This window comes from Thalassophryne amazonica, chromosome 4, assembly GCF_902500255.1.
Source record: "Thalassophryne amazonica chromosome 4, fThaAma1.1, whole genome shotgun sequence".
NCBI classification, from domain to species: Eukaryota; Metazoa; Chordata; class Actinopteri; order Batrachoidiformes; family Batrachoididae; genus Thalassophryne; species Thalassophryne amazonica.
In genome coordinates this window covers 115,107,505-115,124,648 of record NC_047106.1, presented here as the reverse complement: position 1 = coordinate 115,124,648, position 17,144 = coordinate 115,107,505, and the positions used below count along the sequence as shown (strand labels likewise).

The 17,144-nt window shown below is 40.1% G+C and overlaps 1 protein-coding gene across 3 annotated transcripts in view; it reads right to left on the bottom strand.

The window, feature by feature from the left end:
- Nucleotides 1-2,486: 2,486 nt before the first annotated feature.
- Nucleotides 2,487-17,144, bottom strand: part of nek3 (NIMA related kinase 3) — a 29,227-nt gene continuing 14,569 nt past the window's right edge. For 2 of the 3 annotated variants that reach the window (XM_034168445.1, XM_034168447.1), the window contains 7 exons: nt 16,423-16,477; nt 16,017-16,217; nt 15,660-15,765; nt 14,224-14,370; nt 14,022-14,144; nt 9,540-9,657; nt 2,487-2,823 (listed from right to left, as the gene is read on the bottom strand). In XM_034168445.1, the coding sequence (XP_034024336.1) occupies nt 2,757-2,823; nt 9,540-9,657; nt 14,022-14,144; nt 14,224-14,370; nt 15,660-15,765; nt 16,017-16,217; nt 16,423-16,477 (817 nt within the window). In that variant the 3' untranslated portion in view covers nt 2,487-2,756. The remainder of the gene's footprint in view (nt 2,824-9,539; nt 9,658-14,021; nt 14,145-14,223; nt 14,371-15,659; nt 15,766-16,016; nt 16,218-16,422; nt 16,478-17,144) is intronic. The other variant, XM_034168446.1, reaches the window with a different exon arrangement.

Genomic DNA, 17,144 nt, shown 5'->3' with positions numbered 1-17,144 from the left:
AAAGATTAATCCAGGTTGAGTATATTTCTTATTGTTACATGGGAAACAAGGTACCAGTAGATTCTCACAAATCCAACAAGACCAAGCATTCATGATATGCACACTCTTAAGGCTATGAAATTGGGCTATTAGTAAAAACGCAGAACTATTATGTTCAAACTGCTTTTTTTTTTTTTTAGCAATCCTGTGAATAACTAAACTAGTATTTAGTTGTATAACCAGTTTGAGAGTGAGAGTGGCAGTGGTCCCAAATGAGGCATATCTATGAGAAGAAAAATTACAATTTCTTGACTGGCCTCATTTCTTCATTTTCTTTAACCATTTGCCCCAATTAAAAGTCCTGGTTGGGCGGCTGGACCCTATCCCAGCAATCATAGGACCACATATACAGTAGTGTTCAGAATAATAGTAGTGCTATGTGACTAAAAAGATTAATCCAGGTTGTGAGTATATTTCTTATTGTTACATGGGAAACAAGATACAAGTAGATTCAGTAGATTGAATAGATATATAATAGATATGAAACTGGGCTATTAGTAAAAAAAAAAAAAAAAAAAAAAGTAGAAAAGGGGGTGTTCACAATAATAGTAGCATCTGCTGTTGACGCTACAAACTCAAAACTGTTATGTTCAAACTGCTTTTTTAAGCAATCCTGTGAATCACTAAACTAGTATTTAGTTGTATAACCAGTTTTTCATGATTTTTTCACATCTGCGAGGCATTAATTTTGTTGGTTTGGAACCAAAATTTTGCTTGTTTACTAGTGTGCTTGGGGTCATTGTCTTGTTGAAACACCCATTTCAATGGCATGTCCTCTTTAGCATAAGGCAACATGACCTCTTCAAGTATTTTGACATATCAAAACTGATCCATGATACCTGGTATGCAATATATAGGCCCAACACCATAGTAGGAGAAACATGCCCATATCATGATGTTTGCACCACCATGCTTCACTGTCTTCACTGTGAACTGTGGCTTGAATTCAGAGTTTGGGGGTCGTCTCACAAACTGTCTGCAGCCCTTGGACCCAAAAAGAACTATTTTACTCTCATCAGTCCACAAAATATTCCTCCATTTCTCTTTAGGCCAGTTGATGTGTTCTTTGGCAAATTGTAATCTCTTCTGCACGTCTTTTATTTAACAGAGGGACTTTGCGGGGGATTCTTGCAAATAAATTAGCTTCACACAGGCATCTTCTAACTGTCACAGCACTTACAGGTAACTGCAGACTGTCTTACCATTCTGGTTATTCTTCTATCCATTTTGATGGTTGTTTTCCATTTTCTTCCACACGTCTCTGTTTTTTTTTTTTTTCCATTTTAAAGCAATGGAGATCATTGTAGATGAACAGCCTATAATTTTTTGCACCTGTGTATAAGTTTTCCCCTCTCCAATCAACTTTTTAATCAAACTACGCTGTTCTTCTGAACAATGTCTTGAACATCCCATTTTCCTCAGGCTTTCAAAGAGAAAAGCATGTTCAACAGGTGCTGGCTTCATCCTTAAATCACACCTGTTTGTTCCACAAAATTGACGAACTCACTGACTGAATGCCACACTACTATTATTGTGAACACCCCCTTTTCTACTTTTTTTTTTTACTAATAGCCCAATTTCATAGCCTTAAGTGTGTGCATATCATGAATGCTTGGTCTTGTGGGATTTGTGAGAATCTACTGGTACCTTGTTTCCCATCTAACAATGAGAAACGTACTCAAAATCTGCATTAATCTTTTTAGTCACATAGCACTACTATTATTCTGAACACTACTATACATTTGATATCACAGGCATCAAAAGATGCAGACAGCCTCAAAATGGTGTGAACTCATGAAGACCCAGCTGCTCAGACTAAAATCTTCTCGCTCGCTGTGTGGGGATCTCCTGTGTAGATCCCCACACAGCCTTCATCTACCGAGTGTTATCACAAGTATCAAAAACAGTGCAAAAACAGGACACATCCTCAGTTCGACTCAGTTTATATATGTATAGCTTCAAATTCCAACATAGTTTGCATCAAGGTGGTTCACAAGGGTAAGGTTCAACTTGACCGACCTGCCTGAGCAATAATGGGAAGGAAACACTCTCTCGGATGTTTTTCAGCAAGACACCTCAAGCAGACCAGAGTCAGAGGAGTGACCCACTGCTTAGACCATTTAAACAGCAACAAGCATCAGGTGAACAAAACACAGCAAATAATTATCAAACAAGCAAACAAAAATGAATGTTAATCCCTTTTTATACCTTGGATTTTTAAATGTTTTGTTGCAACAATATAAAAACAGTGTCAACAAATAAAACACTGGGAGTCGATTAAAATGTGCAGACTAAACTATGTCAGCAACTAAATTATTTTCATCATCACACTTTAATTGAAAGGTCAAAAAAAAAAAAAAAAAAAAAATCCAACACATTTTTAAAACTTTCTGTCGAGCAGCCCAAAACAACAGAAAAGTAAAAAAAAAAGACAACTTGATTCCTTGAATAAAAACGTAATTTACAAAAGTTGCCCCCCCCCCCCACTTCTACACTATAAATATTATTCCGCACATACAGTAACAAGCACTACGTTATTTGCAGAATAGTATCATCAATGTGCAACAGAAATGGTGAATGTACTGAATTAACATTTACACTGTGAATTTAGTCATAAGAATCCCTAAAAACAGATATATTTCGACACAAATAACTTTGGTGTGCGCAAACACTTTTTTTTTTTGCAACAAACCAAACCAACAGTGTTAAATAAGGCTTCAGTGTTCCACAAACATTTTTTCCACTTCATCCATCCAGTCACACGGAGAATCTTCCTCAAAGTCCCTGGAAAGAGAAGATTTATTTAATTTCACACAGATGTTCATGTTTCTAAATTACACAAACACATTGTACTGATTACAGATTGAATTTGCTGTACACTAATTCAGATTTGTCTGCACACTAACATTTAATTTGATTAGACAGACAGAAGGCAGGTTTCCATTCCCCTCGAAATGACTGTATTTGAATTAGCGAAATGAAATTATACTTAATGGAAACATTTTTAGACTTGCATGAGGTGACTTTTCAGGCATTTCAAAAAGTCTTATTTTGCAAAACTATTGGAAACAGTTTTTCCACTATTACAGATCACATGACATACAGAAATAGTCACTGACATTCGAAAATACATGGTGCTGTCAGAGAGGGACAGCGAGCTTGTTACACCTTATAGTAAGAGGAAAAATGCTGTAGCAGTACTGAATTTAGAGGCAAAAAACAAAAAGACAACAAAATACTTCACAGGATTTACCTTTCCATCACCATGACTACTGGACTTACAGTTCTTACAGAAGCCTCACTGGAATGACGGTTATTGCAAGAGGACAAAACCCAGCAGTTACAATCAAGATGTCCAGAAGCACGGTGAAGATGAAGAATTTAAAATGTAATGAACAACTGAGTGAGGTGCAGACAGACACCAAACACGGACATAAATGCACTTTGAGCAGTAAAAGAACCTGTTGTGCAGAGAGCAACACTGATTATACTGATAGTAACAATAACAGTAATTATGGCATAATAATAGTAATGATATAGTTTCAAATATTTCGAAGCAGTGAACAGGAGATTTCTTTCTCCAGAAAAGCAGAATGTTACAATAAAGAAATATTCAAAATGAAACATTCCCAGACTGGCTGGGTGTTTGAGGATTGAGAAGGACACATTTTTTGGCTTTCCTATTTGACAACTTTGTCTAGTTTTAAGGTGGTACAACAGAATGTTCTCGTCTTTGCAATCACTGCTGCCTGAGATATTTTGCAGAAGGGATGTCTGGAACAAGATTTTCTGCCCACAGTCACAGTCATTTAATATCAAGGATCTGCCAATATAGTAGAATCTCAATCCGACACTTTAATTTCCTCGATATTACACTTGCACACTTGCACAGAGGAGAATGCAAGCACATTAATCAGTATATGGTATATGTTTGTCACTTTAACAGTTCTCCCATAAATAAGTGTGGGGGGGGGATAACCAAAAACACCTTCAATCCAAGCTGTCTCTTAATGTTCGCATCGTTTACATAATAAAACTAATAATAATTAACGTGTTGCCTGTGGGGATCCATGGGCTCGAGATTGGGTAGTGTTTATAAAATAGGTAGCTGACATTTTTCCACCATGGTAAGAAATTATGCACCATGGTAAGAAATTATGCAAAGTTTCTACAATGAGTTGGAATGGTGTGTGAGTCCAGAATATTTTTAGAACCGCAGGCCTCAAAACCTGAACAGTTTTTAGAAGATGAAATCAATCAACCCTTTTATTTCCTGTTAATTTGGTAATTTTTTTATGTTAACTTACTGTCTTAATGTATTTATAAATCGTTAAGGTTCTTGTTATCATTTACAGACCATTATTATTATTATTAGTAGTAGTTTATTTTATTATTACTTATATTTTGTCATTTGATTTTTAAATGGACCACAATGGAAATGACTGTTTTCACTACCTTGTGTCATTCATGTCATTCATTTAACATATTTACAATTATATTATGCACTTAAATTGAAGTTACTAAATAAAATCATGCACGCACGTTTTCACTTTCTTGTAACATCCATGTATTTTTAATGTATTTACAATTATATTATGTACTCGCATAGAACTTACTAAATAAAAATGATGCACGCACACACACACGCACGCACGCATGCTTATAATTTATAGATGATTTTCTGCCCACCGCTGGAATGGCACGAGTCCAGAATGTAATTAACATTCATTGTTCAGTGTTATTAGGTAATAGCTGTAGTTTCTCCAAAAATATTAGCCCCATCAACGTTCCATTTTGGCAGCGTTCATTCTTGACCAAAAATACAAAAGTATACCAAATGGCAAATGTCAGGTCTCCCCAGTTTGTCCATAATCAACATTACACACATGCACGTACAGTTTTTTCTGTCTATTCTGCATTCTGCTGCTAGCAGGTGCCTTTATTTTTACACCCACACACAGAGATGTTGGTGGAAGACATCAAATGCACAACCCTTCTCACTCATGGTAACGGCAACATGACACTTAACTAAACAGACTAAACCAGCTGAACCACAAAAACACAATAAATCAATAACACTGTTTAACATGAATAACAACATTAAAAACCCAAAACTCCCATGGTGCATTGCAGCACAATGCCCATTGTTTACTGTTGTTGGCTAATATTTCTCCAACAATATTAGTCCTAGTAACTTTCACTATCAAATTCCACTCAGGGCAGAATTGTAATAGTAAAATTAGGACATTCATTGTACTAGTGACTGAATGATGTTTTGTGGCCAATTTGTATATGGAGCTAGTGGAGAAAAGCCTTGGTGTCGTTCACGGGCATCGCTCCGCAGTCACTGGTTCAGATACGTCGATGACACTTGGGTAAAATTCAAGCAACAGGAAGTGGAGGCCTTTACAGAGCACATCAACTTGGTGGACTCCAATATCAAGTTCACACGTGAGGATGCCAGAAACAACCATTTAGCCTTCTTGAACTGTGATGTTACGATTAGAGAGAACAGGCAGCTCCAGACAGGGGTTTACAGTAAACCCACTCACATTGACCAATATCTGCTCTTTGGCTCAAACCACCCCCTTGAACACAAGCTCGGGGTGATCAGGACACTTCAACACAGAGTAGAGGTGCACCGATCAGGATTTTTTAGGCCGATCACCGATCACTGAAATTTTGATCGGCTGATACCGATCAAGGCCGATATCGATCAAGTACATATTTGGATCATGCCCAAAATAAGAATATAGGTCTAATGTATAGGACTATTTTTGCATTAAAACTTAATGATGAAAACAAAAAAACATGCATTCAAATAAAGACACTAGAATAAACTTTTGTTTTATTACACTGACTTCGTTCTACCAGCAAGCTTTTCTTTTCCATGTTTCATGTTGCTCAGGTTACAGCCTACAGAACGTTGAGAATGTAAAATACAGCCCTCATTCTACGGGGTTAAAATTGTCTCATTAATATTTGTAAATGCACACAGGGTGATCTACAAATAATCACTGATTTGCAAATGTGTTCAGATATCCACAAATGCAAATTTCATATTTGTAACTTGTAAATTGGTCTTTGCAAATAATGTTGTATTTGCACATATAAAACTTAATTTGTAAAAAAAAAAAAAAAAAAAAAAAATTACATTTGTAAAACTGGAAATTGTATTTGTGAATTGAGTTTCAGCATTTGTGGATCACCAATTACATGCATTCATTGCTTTCCTCTGTGATGTAATTTTGAGACATTCTTTTCGCAAAATCCACAGATCCACAAACAAATGCCTACTGATTCACAAATACACACTCACGCACACTGGATATCCAGTAGATGGCAGTGTAGTTCCATTCATTACACAGCAGTCTATTTAGATCTCTCAGAGCCATTTGACTCATTTTGACTTCTGATATGAGCTGGACGGACATGGACTACATTAGATGATGGCGACTGCTCTCCTTGTCCGTCCAGCTCATATCAGAAGTCAAAATGAGTTTACGTCAGAGAGGAAAGCAAAAACAAAAATAAACAAAATGGTATTTCACTTTGTAGTTATTAATTCAGACTGGACTCTATCATTCTAACTTGACTCATCAGAGAGCCGCGCAGCGTTTGGAGCTGTGTGAACAGAACGGAGGACGATTCTCATTTCTTTCTCGCAACAAGACAGGAGTCCCAGTTAGTAACTTTAATCCGCACAAACATGACTCATGATTGACATATTCAGGGATGAAAGTGGTGAAAAACAAAAAAAGCTGAAACCCAAAATTACCCCCCATCACCACCTGCATGAAAATGTTTGAATTCTAGAAGCTCTGAAATGCAATCTGGGACTATTCCAGACAATAAACTGCAGTGAGTGCAGCATCCATTTAGTGAGAAAAACAAAACAACTTTCCTTATTAAAATTCATTCCAGTAGTATTCTGCTCTTACTAGGATGCAGCAGTTTTCTAGTTTGGCAGATAGTTCTGGAGAAAATCACTGAAGAAATTAACACATTAAAAATATGGTTTGACCGAAACAAACTCATTAAACTTAAATAAGACAGGGATGAAATGGAGGTGTAAGAGACACTAGGTGTTCATAGGAAACACTTATTTATTTCTGTATGTATTTATTTATTTATGTTCATTGTTAGTTGCTATTATATATTTTCTGTTGTGTTTCTATTCAGGTTCTTTTTGTCTCTTTCTCTAACATTGTATATAATAAGCATTAGATTATTAATATATAACAAAAATAAATTTAAGAAATATTACAATTTGAAAACAAATGCACCCGAACGTGATGACAGCTGCAAATGCGTAATGCTAACTTTTAACATTGAAAATGCCATAGACATGCTAACCTGTTTTTAAGTTATAAAATACATCAACTGTTTCAGAAGACCATAACAGGTCGGTTTAACATAGAAAAGGTAAATAATACTCACAGACGTATGTGCTTTAGGGTTTTAGCGGGGGAAAATTAAGCGAAAGAAAGAAAGTTTAAACGAAGCAACAATTGTTTCAATCTGCGAACCACTGCTTCGATTGATTCAAGGTTCAGAGCAAAGCCGCGCTGCAGAAAGGTTGATCACGGACCCGCTGCAGGGTCTGTAATCAATGTAGAGAAATTATCATTTTCCTGACAAACACCCCCCAAAACAACTGTGCACTGTTGTGATCGGTCCTTTTGATCGGCGCATTTTGCCGATCACCGATCAAGGCGTGATCGGCCGATAATGATCGGTGGCCGATCGATCGGTGCACCTCTAACACAGAGCCCTAGAGGTGCCCACAACTACAGAGGGAAGGGCTAAAGAACAACAACATGTATGGAAAGCCCTCACAGTATGTGAGTACCCACGATGGTCCCTGGATAAAGTGCAGAAGTCCCAAAGAACAAACAGACCAGACAGACAGGAGACAGAGCGAAGAAGAAAAGGAGTGTCTCTCCCTTATTTAGCAGGAGTAGGGGAAAAACTACAGAGGATCTTCAGACAGCAGAAAATCCCAGTTTACTTTAAACCTGTTAACACCTTCAGACAGAAATTAGTTCACCCTAAGGACAGGATCCCTAGTTACAAACACAGCAATGTAGTGTATTCTATCAGATGTCAGGAAAACTGTAATGAACACTACATAGACGAGACTAAGCAGCCGATGCACAAAAGACTATACCAGCACCGCAGAGAGGGTGCCGGTGGACCTCAGTCTGCAGTTCATCTCCACCTTAAAGACACTAACCACACGTTTGAGGACAAGGAAGTTAAAATCTTAGCCAGAGAAAAGAAATGGTTTGAGAGGGGAGTGAAGGAAGCATTGTACGTGAAACAGTTGAAATCCAGCCTTAACCGGGGAGGGGGTCTGAGACACACTTTGTCCCCTATTTATAATGGGGTACTCAGGTCAAAGCAGTCTCAGCCTTTTGTTCATGGTAATGAGTCATTCACGTCGTTAGGAGAGTCGTCAGGAGCGGCGTCAGTCCCATCGTTAGGAGGGACAGCTGCCCTGTCATTAGGAGGGTGCTAACTACAGCACAATAGGTGCTAATTAGAGCAATTGTTAGTCACTAGCCAATAGCAGTCTCCCTCTCAGTAGGAGGGGTCTGGTTAGGTTTAAAACTCCAGCTTTTGCTGGCTTCTGTGATTCTTCTCTACAAGAGTCAAGACAGAAGTCAGACTACCAGAGCAAGAATTTTAGCTGAGGAAGCTTCTGCGATTAGAAGTGAAATGTCCTCGCATCAAGCAACCCAGTGCAGTCGAAGATTCAAGCTTCTCTACAATGTTTTACTTGTTAAAAATACATTCATTGTCATTATTATTATCATCACTGTCACCATTGTTGTTGTATATTTAATTTTTTTTTTATGTATTCAATGTGTTCAATCTAACAGGGGAAGGGGGCCCTTTTGACTGCACTCACTGCTATGGCCCTTGTAAAACCGTGTCTGTAAACAGGAGCAAAAGAGACGACGAGGAGGAATGAGGAAAACCCCATTCATTTTAATGTGAAAACCACAACCTGATTGGCTGGGAGATAGGTCATATCACACATACTGTTCAACAAACTTTGTGTTCCGCCTCTCACCGCTCTGTGCTCATCACACAGAGGGAGACTGAGGTGCACTGCTGATCAGTGCCAATAAAACAGACTTGCTGCATATTTAAATTATTTTTAAAACATGCATTTTGGTTCCATCCTGCCATAACTGTTCCCTCCACCATCTACCCTCATGGTTCTTGATTTTGTTGCAAGTAGATAATGTCATCAACAAGCACTATCACATTTGGATACTGTTATCAATAGCCCTAACACTGGGCAAACTTGTGTCATTTACGTCATCTACAATTTATACCAACCCCCCATATATATATATGTTTTAATGTATGATGCTGCTTTGAAAGCCTAAAACCTGACTAAAAAAAGTTAAGTCTCTAGAGAGACATATGAGGATAACCCATGCAAAACCACTGCTCCACTAAAGAGTAATGAAATCATTATTACTTACGTGTCCTCATCATCAGAGCGTGGCTGCAGCCTGTACTCATCTACAAACACGCCCTCGTCAGGGCTGTCAGTGACATCACTCTGTGGGAGGGACAGGGGCCCTGCCAGAGGATCCTCACCTAAAAAAAGAAATATCACACAATGGAGGGTTTCTTACTCTCACTACATTTGTGCGCTGATCTCTTTTTCACTGCGGTGTTGTTCAGTGCAGCTGCTACAGCGAGGACAGCAAACAGCCTTCTTTCTCTGCTGCCTCTTCCTTGCTAGAAAATCTGCCAAGGGCATCCAGACCAAAAACGTACACAACCGTCTTTTTCTTCAGTCTGATCTTGGCTAAATGAACAGCCACACTGCATGTTGCTGCATCGAGAACTGTCCTCTCTCTCCTCATGCTGAATTTACATGGAGCTTTAGCTAGGATCCTGGCACTTTGCAAATTTAGATTGCAGGCTCAACAGGTGACAAGTGAGAGTTTTCTTCAGAGGGAGTGGATTTGTACAAAAGTGTCAAAGGAGCAGACTATGGGACAAGCATCCACCAGAGCTCCCTGAATGAAGCACATGAGCACTCTTCATTCCTACAACACCTCCTCCATCTCCATCCTCCTGATCTCCTCCATATCCAATCAGGCAGACATCCCGCACTCCATTAGATAGAGCTGAAAACATTCTGCATACAGACCTACAATATCGAAGGTTTCCGCTCAGTGGGTACCATCTATTCTGAACTCAAGTAAAAGCACACTGAGTTCTTCATATCAGGGCAGAAGTTCAACCGTTTTGAAGCAGGATATCTATTTTTTTCTGTGAGCCAGAAACACTGGGCCCTATATTTAAACCAGAGCAAAGCAGTACACAGCATAGCACAGGTATCACTGCTCGTTTCCACTTGCTGCAGTTGTCATTTTAATGCCCAGCACCAACGTCATCTAAACTGTGACACCACTTGCGCTCATGTAGCTGTAGGTGTCAAAGTGAGGAGTGGCTGGACCCAGACCTGGTGTGGTGATATCATTCATCACTAGAAATCATTTGCGCTTTGAATCAGCAAAAATCACTTCTGAAGTCCAGCGATGTTTAAAGATGCAACAGTCAGACACACCTGACATAAACTGGTTCATGAACTGATAATGGATTTTTTTTGTTTTTGTTTAATGTTTCATGTCAAATGCCTCCCTAACCAAATTCCAAATGTACAGTACGAGGTCTGTGGGAAAAGTATCCGACCTTTTTATTTTATGCAAAAAATATATGGATTTGATTCATATGTTTTTACGTCAGCCAAGCTTGAACCTTCGTGCGCATGCGTGAGTTTTTTCACGCCTGTCGGTTGCGTCATTCGCCTGTGGGCAGGCTTTGAGTGAGCACTGCTCCACCCCTCTCGTCATTTTTTCATTGCGAGGAAATGGCGGAATGATTTGGGCTTTGTTCCATCAGAATTTTTTCAGAAACTGTTAGAGACAGGCAGCTGGAAACCATTCGAAAAATTTATCTGGCTTTCAGTGAAAATTTTACAGGCTTCACAGAGAATAAGGAGTGTTACTACAGCTTTAAGGATGGCCCACAGTGGCACACGGCCGCCATCGACAGGCAGAAACCACATCATTTCTAAACGGATGGCTGTGTGGAGCTGGGACCGTCGTGTGCAATTTCTCTGGTTATCACAAGAGCTGGACATCAGCCATTTTCCGGCAGATTTCACTTTTAACAACAGATTTTGTCATGGAAAGCCGCGCGGAGGCTTCGCGCGTCACGACGGATTTGCTGATGGAGCAAGACAAAGAACACCTATGTTTTGGAGTGTTAGAGGACAAGTTGGGAAATGCCTATCTCGGCTTTCAGTGGCTTACCAGTCGAGTGAGTATAAGAGAAATTGTGGAGAGCTGGGCACTCAAAAACGGAGGTGTTCTTTGTCTCGCTCCATCAGCAAATCCGTCGTGACGTGCGAAGCCTCCGCGCAGCTTTCCATGACAAAATCTCTTGTTAAAAGTGAAATCTGCCGGAAAATGGCTGATGTCCAGCTCTTGTGATAACCAGAGAAATTGCACACGACGGTCTCGGCTCCACAAAGCGATCCGTTTAGAAATGATGTGGTGGTTTCTGCCTCTCGATAACGGCTCGGAGCGCGGCGCACCGTGCACCATTGTGGGCCGTCCTTAAAGCTGTAGTAACACTCCTTGTTCTCTGTGAAGCCCGTAAAATTTTCACCGAAAGCCAGATAAATTTTTCGAATGGTTTCCAGCTGCCTGTCTCTAACAGTTTCTGAAAAAATTCTGATGGAACAAAGCCCAAATCATTCCGCTATTTCCTCGCAATGAAAAGACGACGAGAGGGGTGGACCAGTGCTCACTCAAAGCCTGCCCACAGGCGAATGACGCAACCGACAGGCGTGAAAAAACTCACGCATGCGCACGAAGGTTCAAGCTTGGCTGACGTAAAAACATATGAATCAAATCCATATTTTTTTGCATATAATAAAAAGGTCAGATACTTTTCTCACAGACCTCGTATATGGAAAATGGTGCATGGTAGGGCTTGAACCTGGGACCTTCTGTTTGAGAGGCAAGCACATTAACCGCTTGAGCTGCTATGCTGCCAAAGTGATGTAAGATTAATATGATGGTGGAGACCTGGCAATAAAACAACAGCAGTATTTATTGCAAGAGACAATGTCAAGAAGAAAACTGCTCAATAGAATGTTTAATAGTTTCACTGCTGCCACGACAGCACACACGGATTTGTTACACAAAGAAACCTCAAGCGTGCCCCCTCACCCAAACAGCCAATCACATCACTTGATAATAGTGTGGAACAAGTGATAACAAATCCATGATCACTTAACAGGTCTGGTGCACATGTGACACAACAAGAGGTCTACATCCGCTGAGCAAGTGCAGACCTTCAAAATGAAAATCTGTTAAACGGATGAATGTTTTACATGACAAATGAACAATTACTTCCATGTTTAACTGTATTTATGATAGTTTTTGCCTTCTTCCTTACAATGATATTTTATTGTTTTAAGCTTTTCCCTATGTTTCTTGAGCTTCAGCCAAATGCGATCAACTCTTGCTGTGTTAACATCCTGAGTATGGTTTTAAATGCAGAATAAATGCAGTGGAGAGAAAGTTTTCCTTTGTAGTGCTGCTCTACTTGTCCTGCAAAAACAGGTATGACATAGCATGCTACCTTAAAAACAGGTCATTAAAAAAAAAATCTGTAATTGCTGTCAATGAAAAATTTTACTGTGACAGCTTTTTATTTTTTAGCCATATCATCCAGCCCTGTCACATCGTATTTTGACCACTGTAGGAAAACAAATGGGAGAAAGAAAAACACATTCCTATTTTACAAGAATTGTCTTGTCCACCCCTTCCTCTGTCTTGCACCGACAGATGACACAGTATGCAAGAAATACACAATGAAAATTAATTTAAAACCACCATGAAATGAAATAAGAGTAAACATGGAAAAACACAAAAACTCAACTTGATGCTGGACTGCTTCACCTGAGGGAGCTTTGGTGGGTGCTATCCACTGTGTGTGCTGACAGTGTGGCACTAATCTGTTATCTTGCCAGAAATTCTTTCACTTACATCAGATTTCTCAGTACCACAGAGCTGTGCACCTGATGCAGTCCAGTTTAAAGGGGAGGACAGTTGCCACTCTGACTAGACTACAACACAACCATGTCTAATGCACATGGTAAATTCAATCCCTTTGTGCCCAACACTCAGCACTGACCCGGTACTTCCCACCTCTTAAATAGCAATGGGCACTCAGAGAAACCCCAAACAGAGCTATGTGCCCACTCCAACTCATCTCATCAAAGTGGTGCCTGAAGAGTCAATCCATACAGTGCAAACACACGTCTTCCCCACCTACAAGGCCTAGGTTGTTCCTCCTGGGCCAGGGGTAAATCTTTATTTTTGTTGGATGCAAAGCGCATCACACTGTGTTAATGAACTACCTTCCAAAGGGCCAAACCACAAATGCAGCTTACCACGCCACTGTACAGAGACAGCCACTGTATATGAAGCTATCAAGTCCTAACCTGAGGGAAAGCTGTTCACACAGGTCTTGTTTTATGAGGACAATGTCTCTGTTCACTTGACAGTGGTTTCCTGTGGCTGCTGTGTGAGACTTGGAATAGCTTTGGTGTCATATCTACTGTTGAGGACTTTCATGACCACCAGGATGAAAGAATCTATGCCAAAGGTATCCAAGTGTTGCAATGCTGCTGGTAGAAGTATATGGACCCCAAAGGGGACTAAGAAGCAAATTAACCCCCATATTGTTTTACTACACAACAGTATCACTGTTAGCCTATGAATGTTTCAGCCTGCATTTGCACAAACTGGTGTATTTACTGCACTGCTGATTAATGTGCTCAGTTCTTGGAAATTCACAAACAAAAGCACCATTAAAGCAAAATACAAATAATCAGCACAACACTGTAGACAAATTGTGACATTTGAACAAACCTCCTCTGCGTATTAAATAAGTGCTGAAAGCTCTGCTAAGATGTGCCTTCTCCAGGATACGCAGAAGCTTCTCTGGGGGATTCTTGTCCCATCGTCTCCTCTGACTGAGGCCCTCTGACTCCTCTGGAACACAGTATCCTCATGCATTTAAAATTTTACTTTTGCACTATTGGTATTAAAAAGGTTGCAACTGCTGCCATACCTGAGGGCCTGTTTGATGCCATGCTGTCAGACGAGAGGAGGCTAGCATTAGCCAATGTCTGCAAAAGAGAATCTGACGGCTCCACCGCCCACTGTTTTCGGGGGTACAACTCTCTGTTTTCACAGCAGGACCCAGGTAATTGTGCACCTACAATTAGGTTACATCAAGAGATAACTAAAAATATACAAATTACAAAGAAACAGACCTGACAACACCAGAAAAACCCTTTTCTGATAGGAACCCTTCAGGAACAGGTGGAATATCTGTTAAACAGAAAGCAGCAGCTCTGCTTACTCCTGTTACTTTTCCCATTTGAAAGGCTTGGACAGTTCCTGGGGACCTTATGAAATCCAATATTAAAATTAAAATATCCTCACTTTGATACAACACAGTAATAGTAAGTTCCTTTGGGTGGTCCCTTGATACAAGGTGGCTCTACATGTTGATTTGGCATAGGTTTTACGCTGGATGCCCTTCTTGAAGCTACTCCATATTGGAGAATGGGCAGAGGTGGGACTGAACAGGGAACATTCTGCACTGGAAACAAGCCCACTTAACCCATTTCACACAATACAGTATTAGACATCTCACATGCCTAAAATTTTTGAAGACAATTAAATGCTGGGTCAGCATGGTGGCTTAGTTGTTAACACTGTTGCCTTACAGCAAGAAGGTCATGGGTTTGCTTCCCACTTGGTCCTTTCTGTGTGGAGTTTGCATGTTCCCCGTGTTTGCATGGGTTCCCTCTGGGTGCTCTGGCTTCCTTCCACATCCAAAGACATGTGTTGACTGTAGGTGTGCGTGCGGGTGTGAATGTATTTGGAATCATTAATCTTTTTGAGATGGTTCCTATGGAGACGCCTGACTTGAGGGAATGCCAGAATTGTGTTCTGGAAGCCTTGGCTATCTTCTTTCAATTCTTATCCCCCGTTATGAAATATGGAGGAATATATGTATGTCAGTCCATCTGTCCATTTTTGCTCGTTAGCCCAATATCTCAAGAACCAGTTGACCAATTTCATTCATAGTATTTAGCATAAGGGTGTATTTGGGTGATGCCCCAACACTTTGTATTACAGATTTGTGGGGATCAGGGGATATGTCATCTCCTGATGACTCTTGTTTCCCTCCTAACTGCAACTGAAATAGGCCAAGGGGATGCCAAGTATCACCTGACTAGAACAGATAAATGGCTACTTTCAGGAGATGGACCATGTTTAATCTATACCATGAAGAATTGAGACAGTTAAGGTGTTTCTGCCACACCAAATGAATGATGTGTGTATCCTTGTTTGAAAATTAATTTTCTTACCATCAGTTAAAATCTTACCTCAGGATACACCGATTATCTGATTATCGGTCTATCCCTAAATTTTACCTAATCATCTTAACATTTTACTGCTTTTCTTTCAAGCCAACATTAACTTCAACAATACCTTCAAATGTTGTTTTAATTAAACTCTTCTGTCCCAGATGTTGAGCCACCTTCTTCCCTTCTTCTCTATTCCATCGCCCCCTATGTCTGCCCTGTTCCTGCATCTCCTGCAAAATTTTCAAACCAATGCAGTAACTGAAATAATATGAGTTTCACAGCCATGTAAACTAACATAAGATTCTCTAGGGTCCCAGAGCTGAGGGTGTATTGTGAGAGTACAAACTCCCCATCTGACAACCAGGTCATGATGGCATGTAATTCTGATTTAAAAATAACCATTAAATGAAGTCACAGACAAATGCTGTCTCAGTCTACAGGAATCAACTTATAATTCAACATATAGTTCCTGTGGTTTTACCTGGGAGGGTAGATGAGCACGAAGGAGTTTAGAAACCCGGTGAGAGGTAAGGATGGTGTGAACAGATGGTCTGTCTTTCGGGTTTGTCTTAAAAATCTGTTTGACCAAATAATGTAGCTCGTAGGGCAGGTGGTTAGGTAGAGGAGTGTAGGAACCTCGACACACCTTAAGGATCAGACTCTTCCAGCTGGATGCCTGGAACTGGACACCGAAATTACATTTGAGGCTCCCAAAAAACAAAGTGCAATGAGCCATGAAAAATATACATCAGATAATTTAGCTTAGCTGAAGATACTGAACCTCTGTTATTCTACAATCTCACTGCACAAAAAGAAGATGGCAGAATGATTCACTGGCAGTATTTAAGGAGAGCCAAACTTGTGGAATTTAAAGTGGTGGGAAGTACCGGGTGACGCAGGGTGCAGAGCTCGTAGAGAACACAGCCCAGAGACCACACATCACTGTGCAACACAAACATACAGAGTGTTACTCAACACACCAGACATTCATCACTTAACAGCAGACAAAAGATCAGACTGACTCACACACTCATCTCTTATAAACTAGCCAATTACATGCCCCAAAGGGGGTTTGAATCAGAGACTGAAATGACATCTTTGTCTTCATCTTTATCAACAAAGCTATCACATCCCACCTATCCCTGATTCCACAGAACTGTTAAGTCTGATTTATGCTTTTACAACTCCGTACCTCCATGGCCACGCAATGATGTTGACATGGACGTGAACCTTTCAAACTTCTCTGTCACCTTGGTGGGTGTCGTAATGAAATTTAAAGCCAGAACAGTAGGGGGCATGACATGAAGAACAAGGGAGGGACTTTCTTTTCACCTCCACACCACTGTTCGTGGTGTTTTTTGCTCCCCCCCGCCTTTTCTGGACTAATTTGTCCCTCAACAACCTCCACTTTATACAATCATCAACCTCCAAGCCAGCGTTATGTGCAATTTCTCTCCATGAATTGTGGGCCATTTCAGCGTCTTTGTAGTTTTTCAACTCTGTGTTGTAAAGTTGATCATATTTACAGAATTTTCTGCCAAACTATTTGATCTATGACCGAAATGCAATCGCCGTGCACACTGCAAAAACTTTTAAATCTGACAGGAGA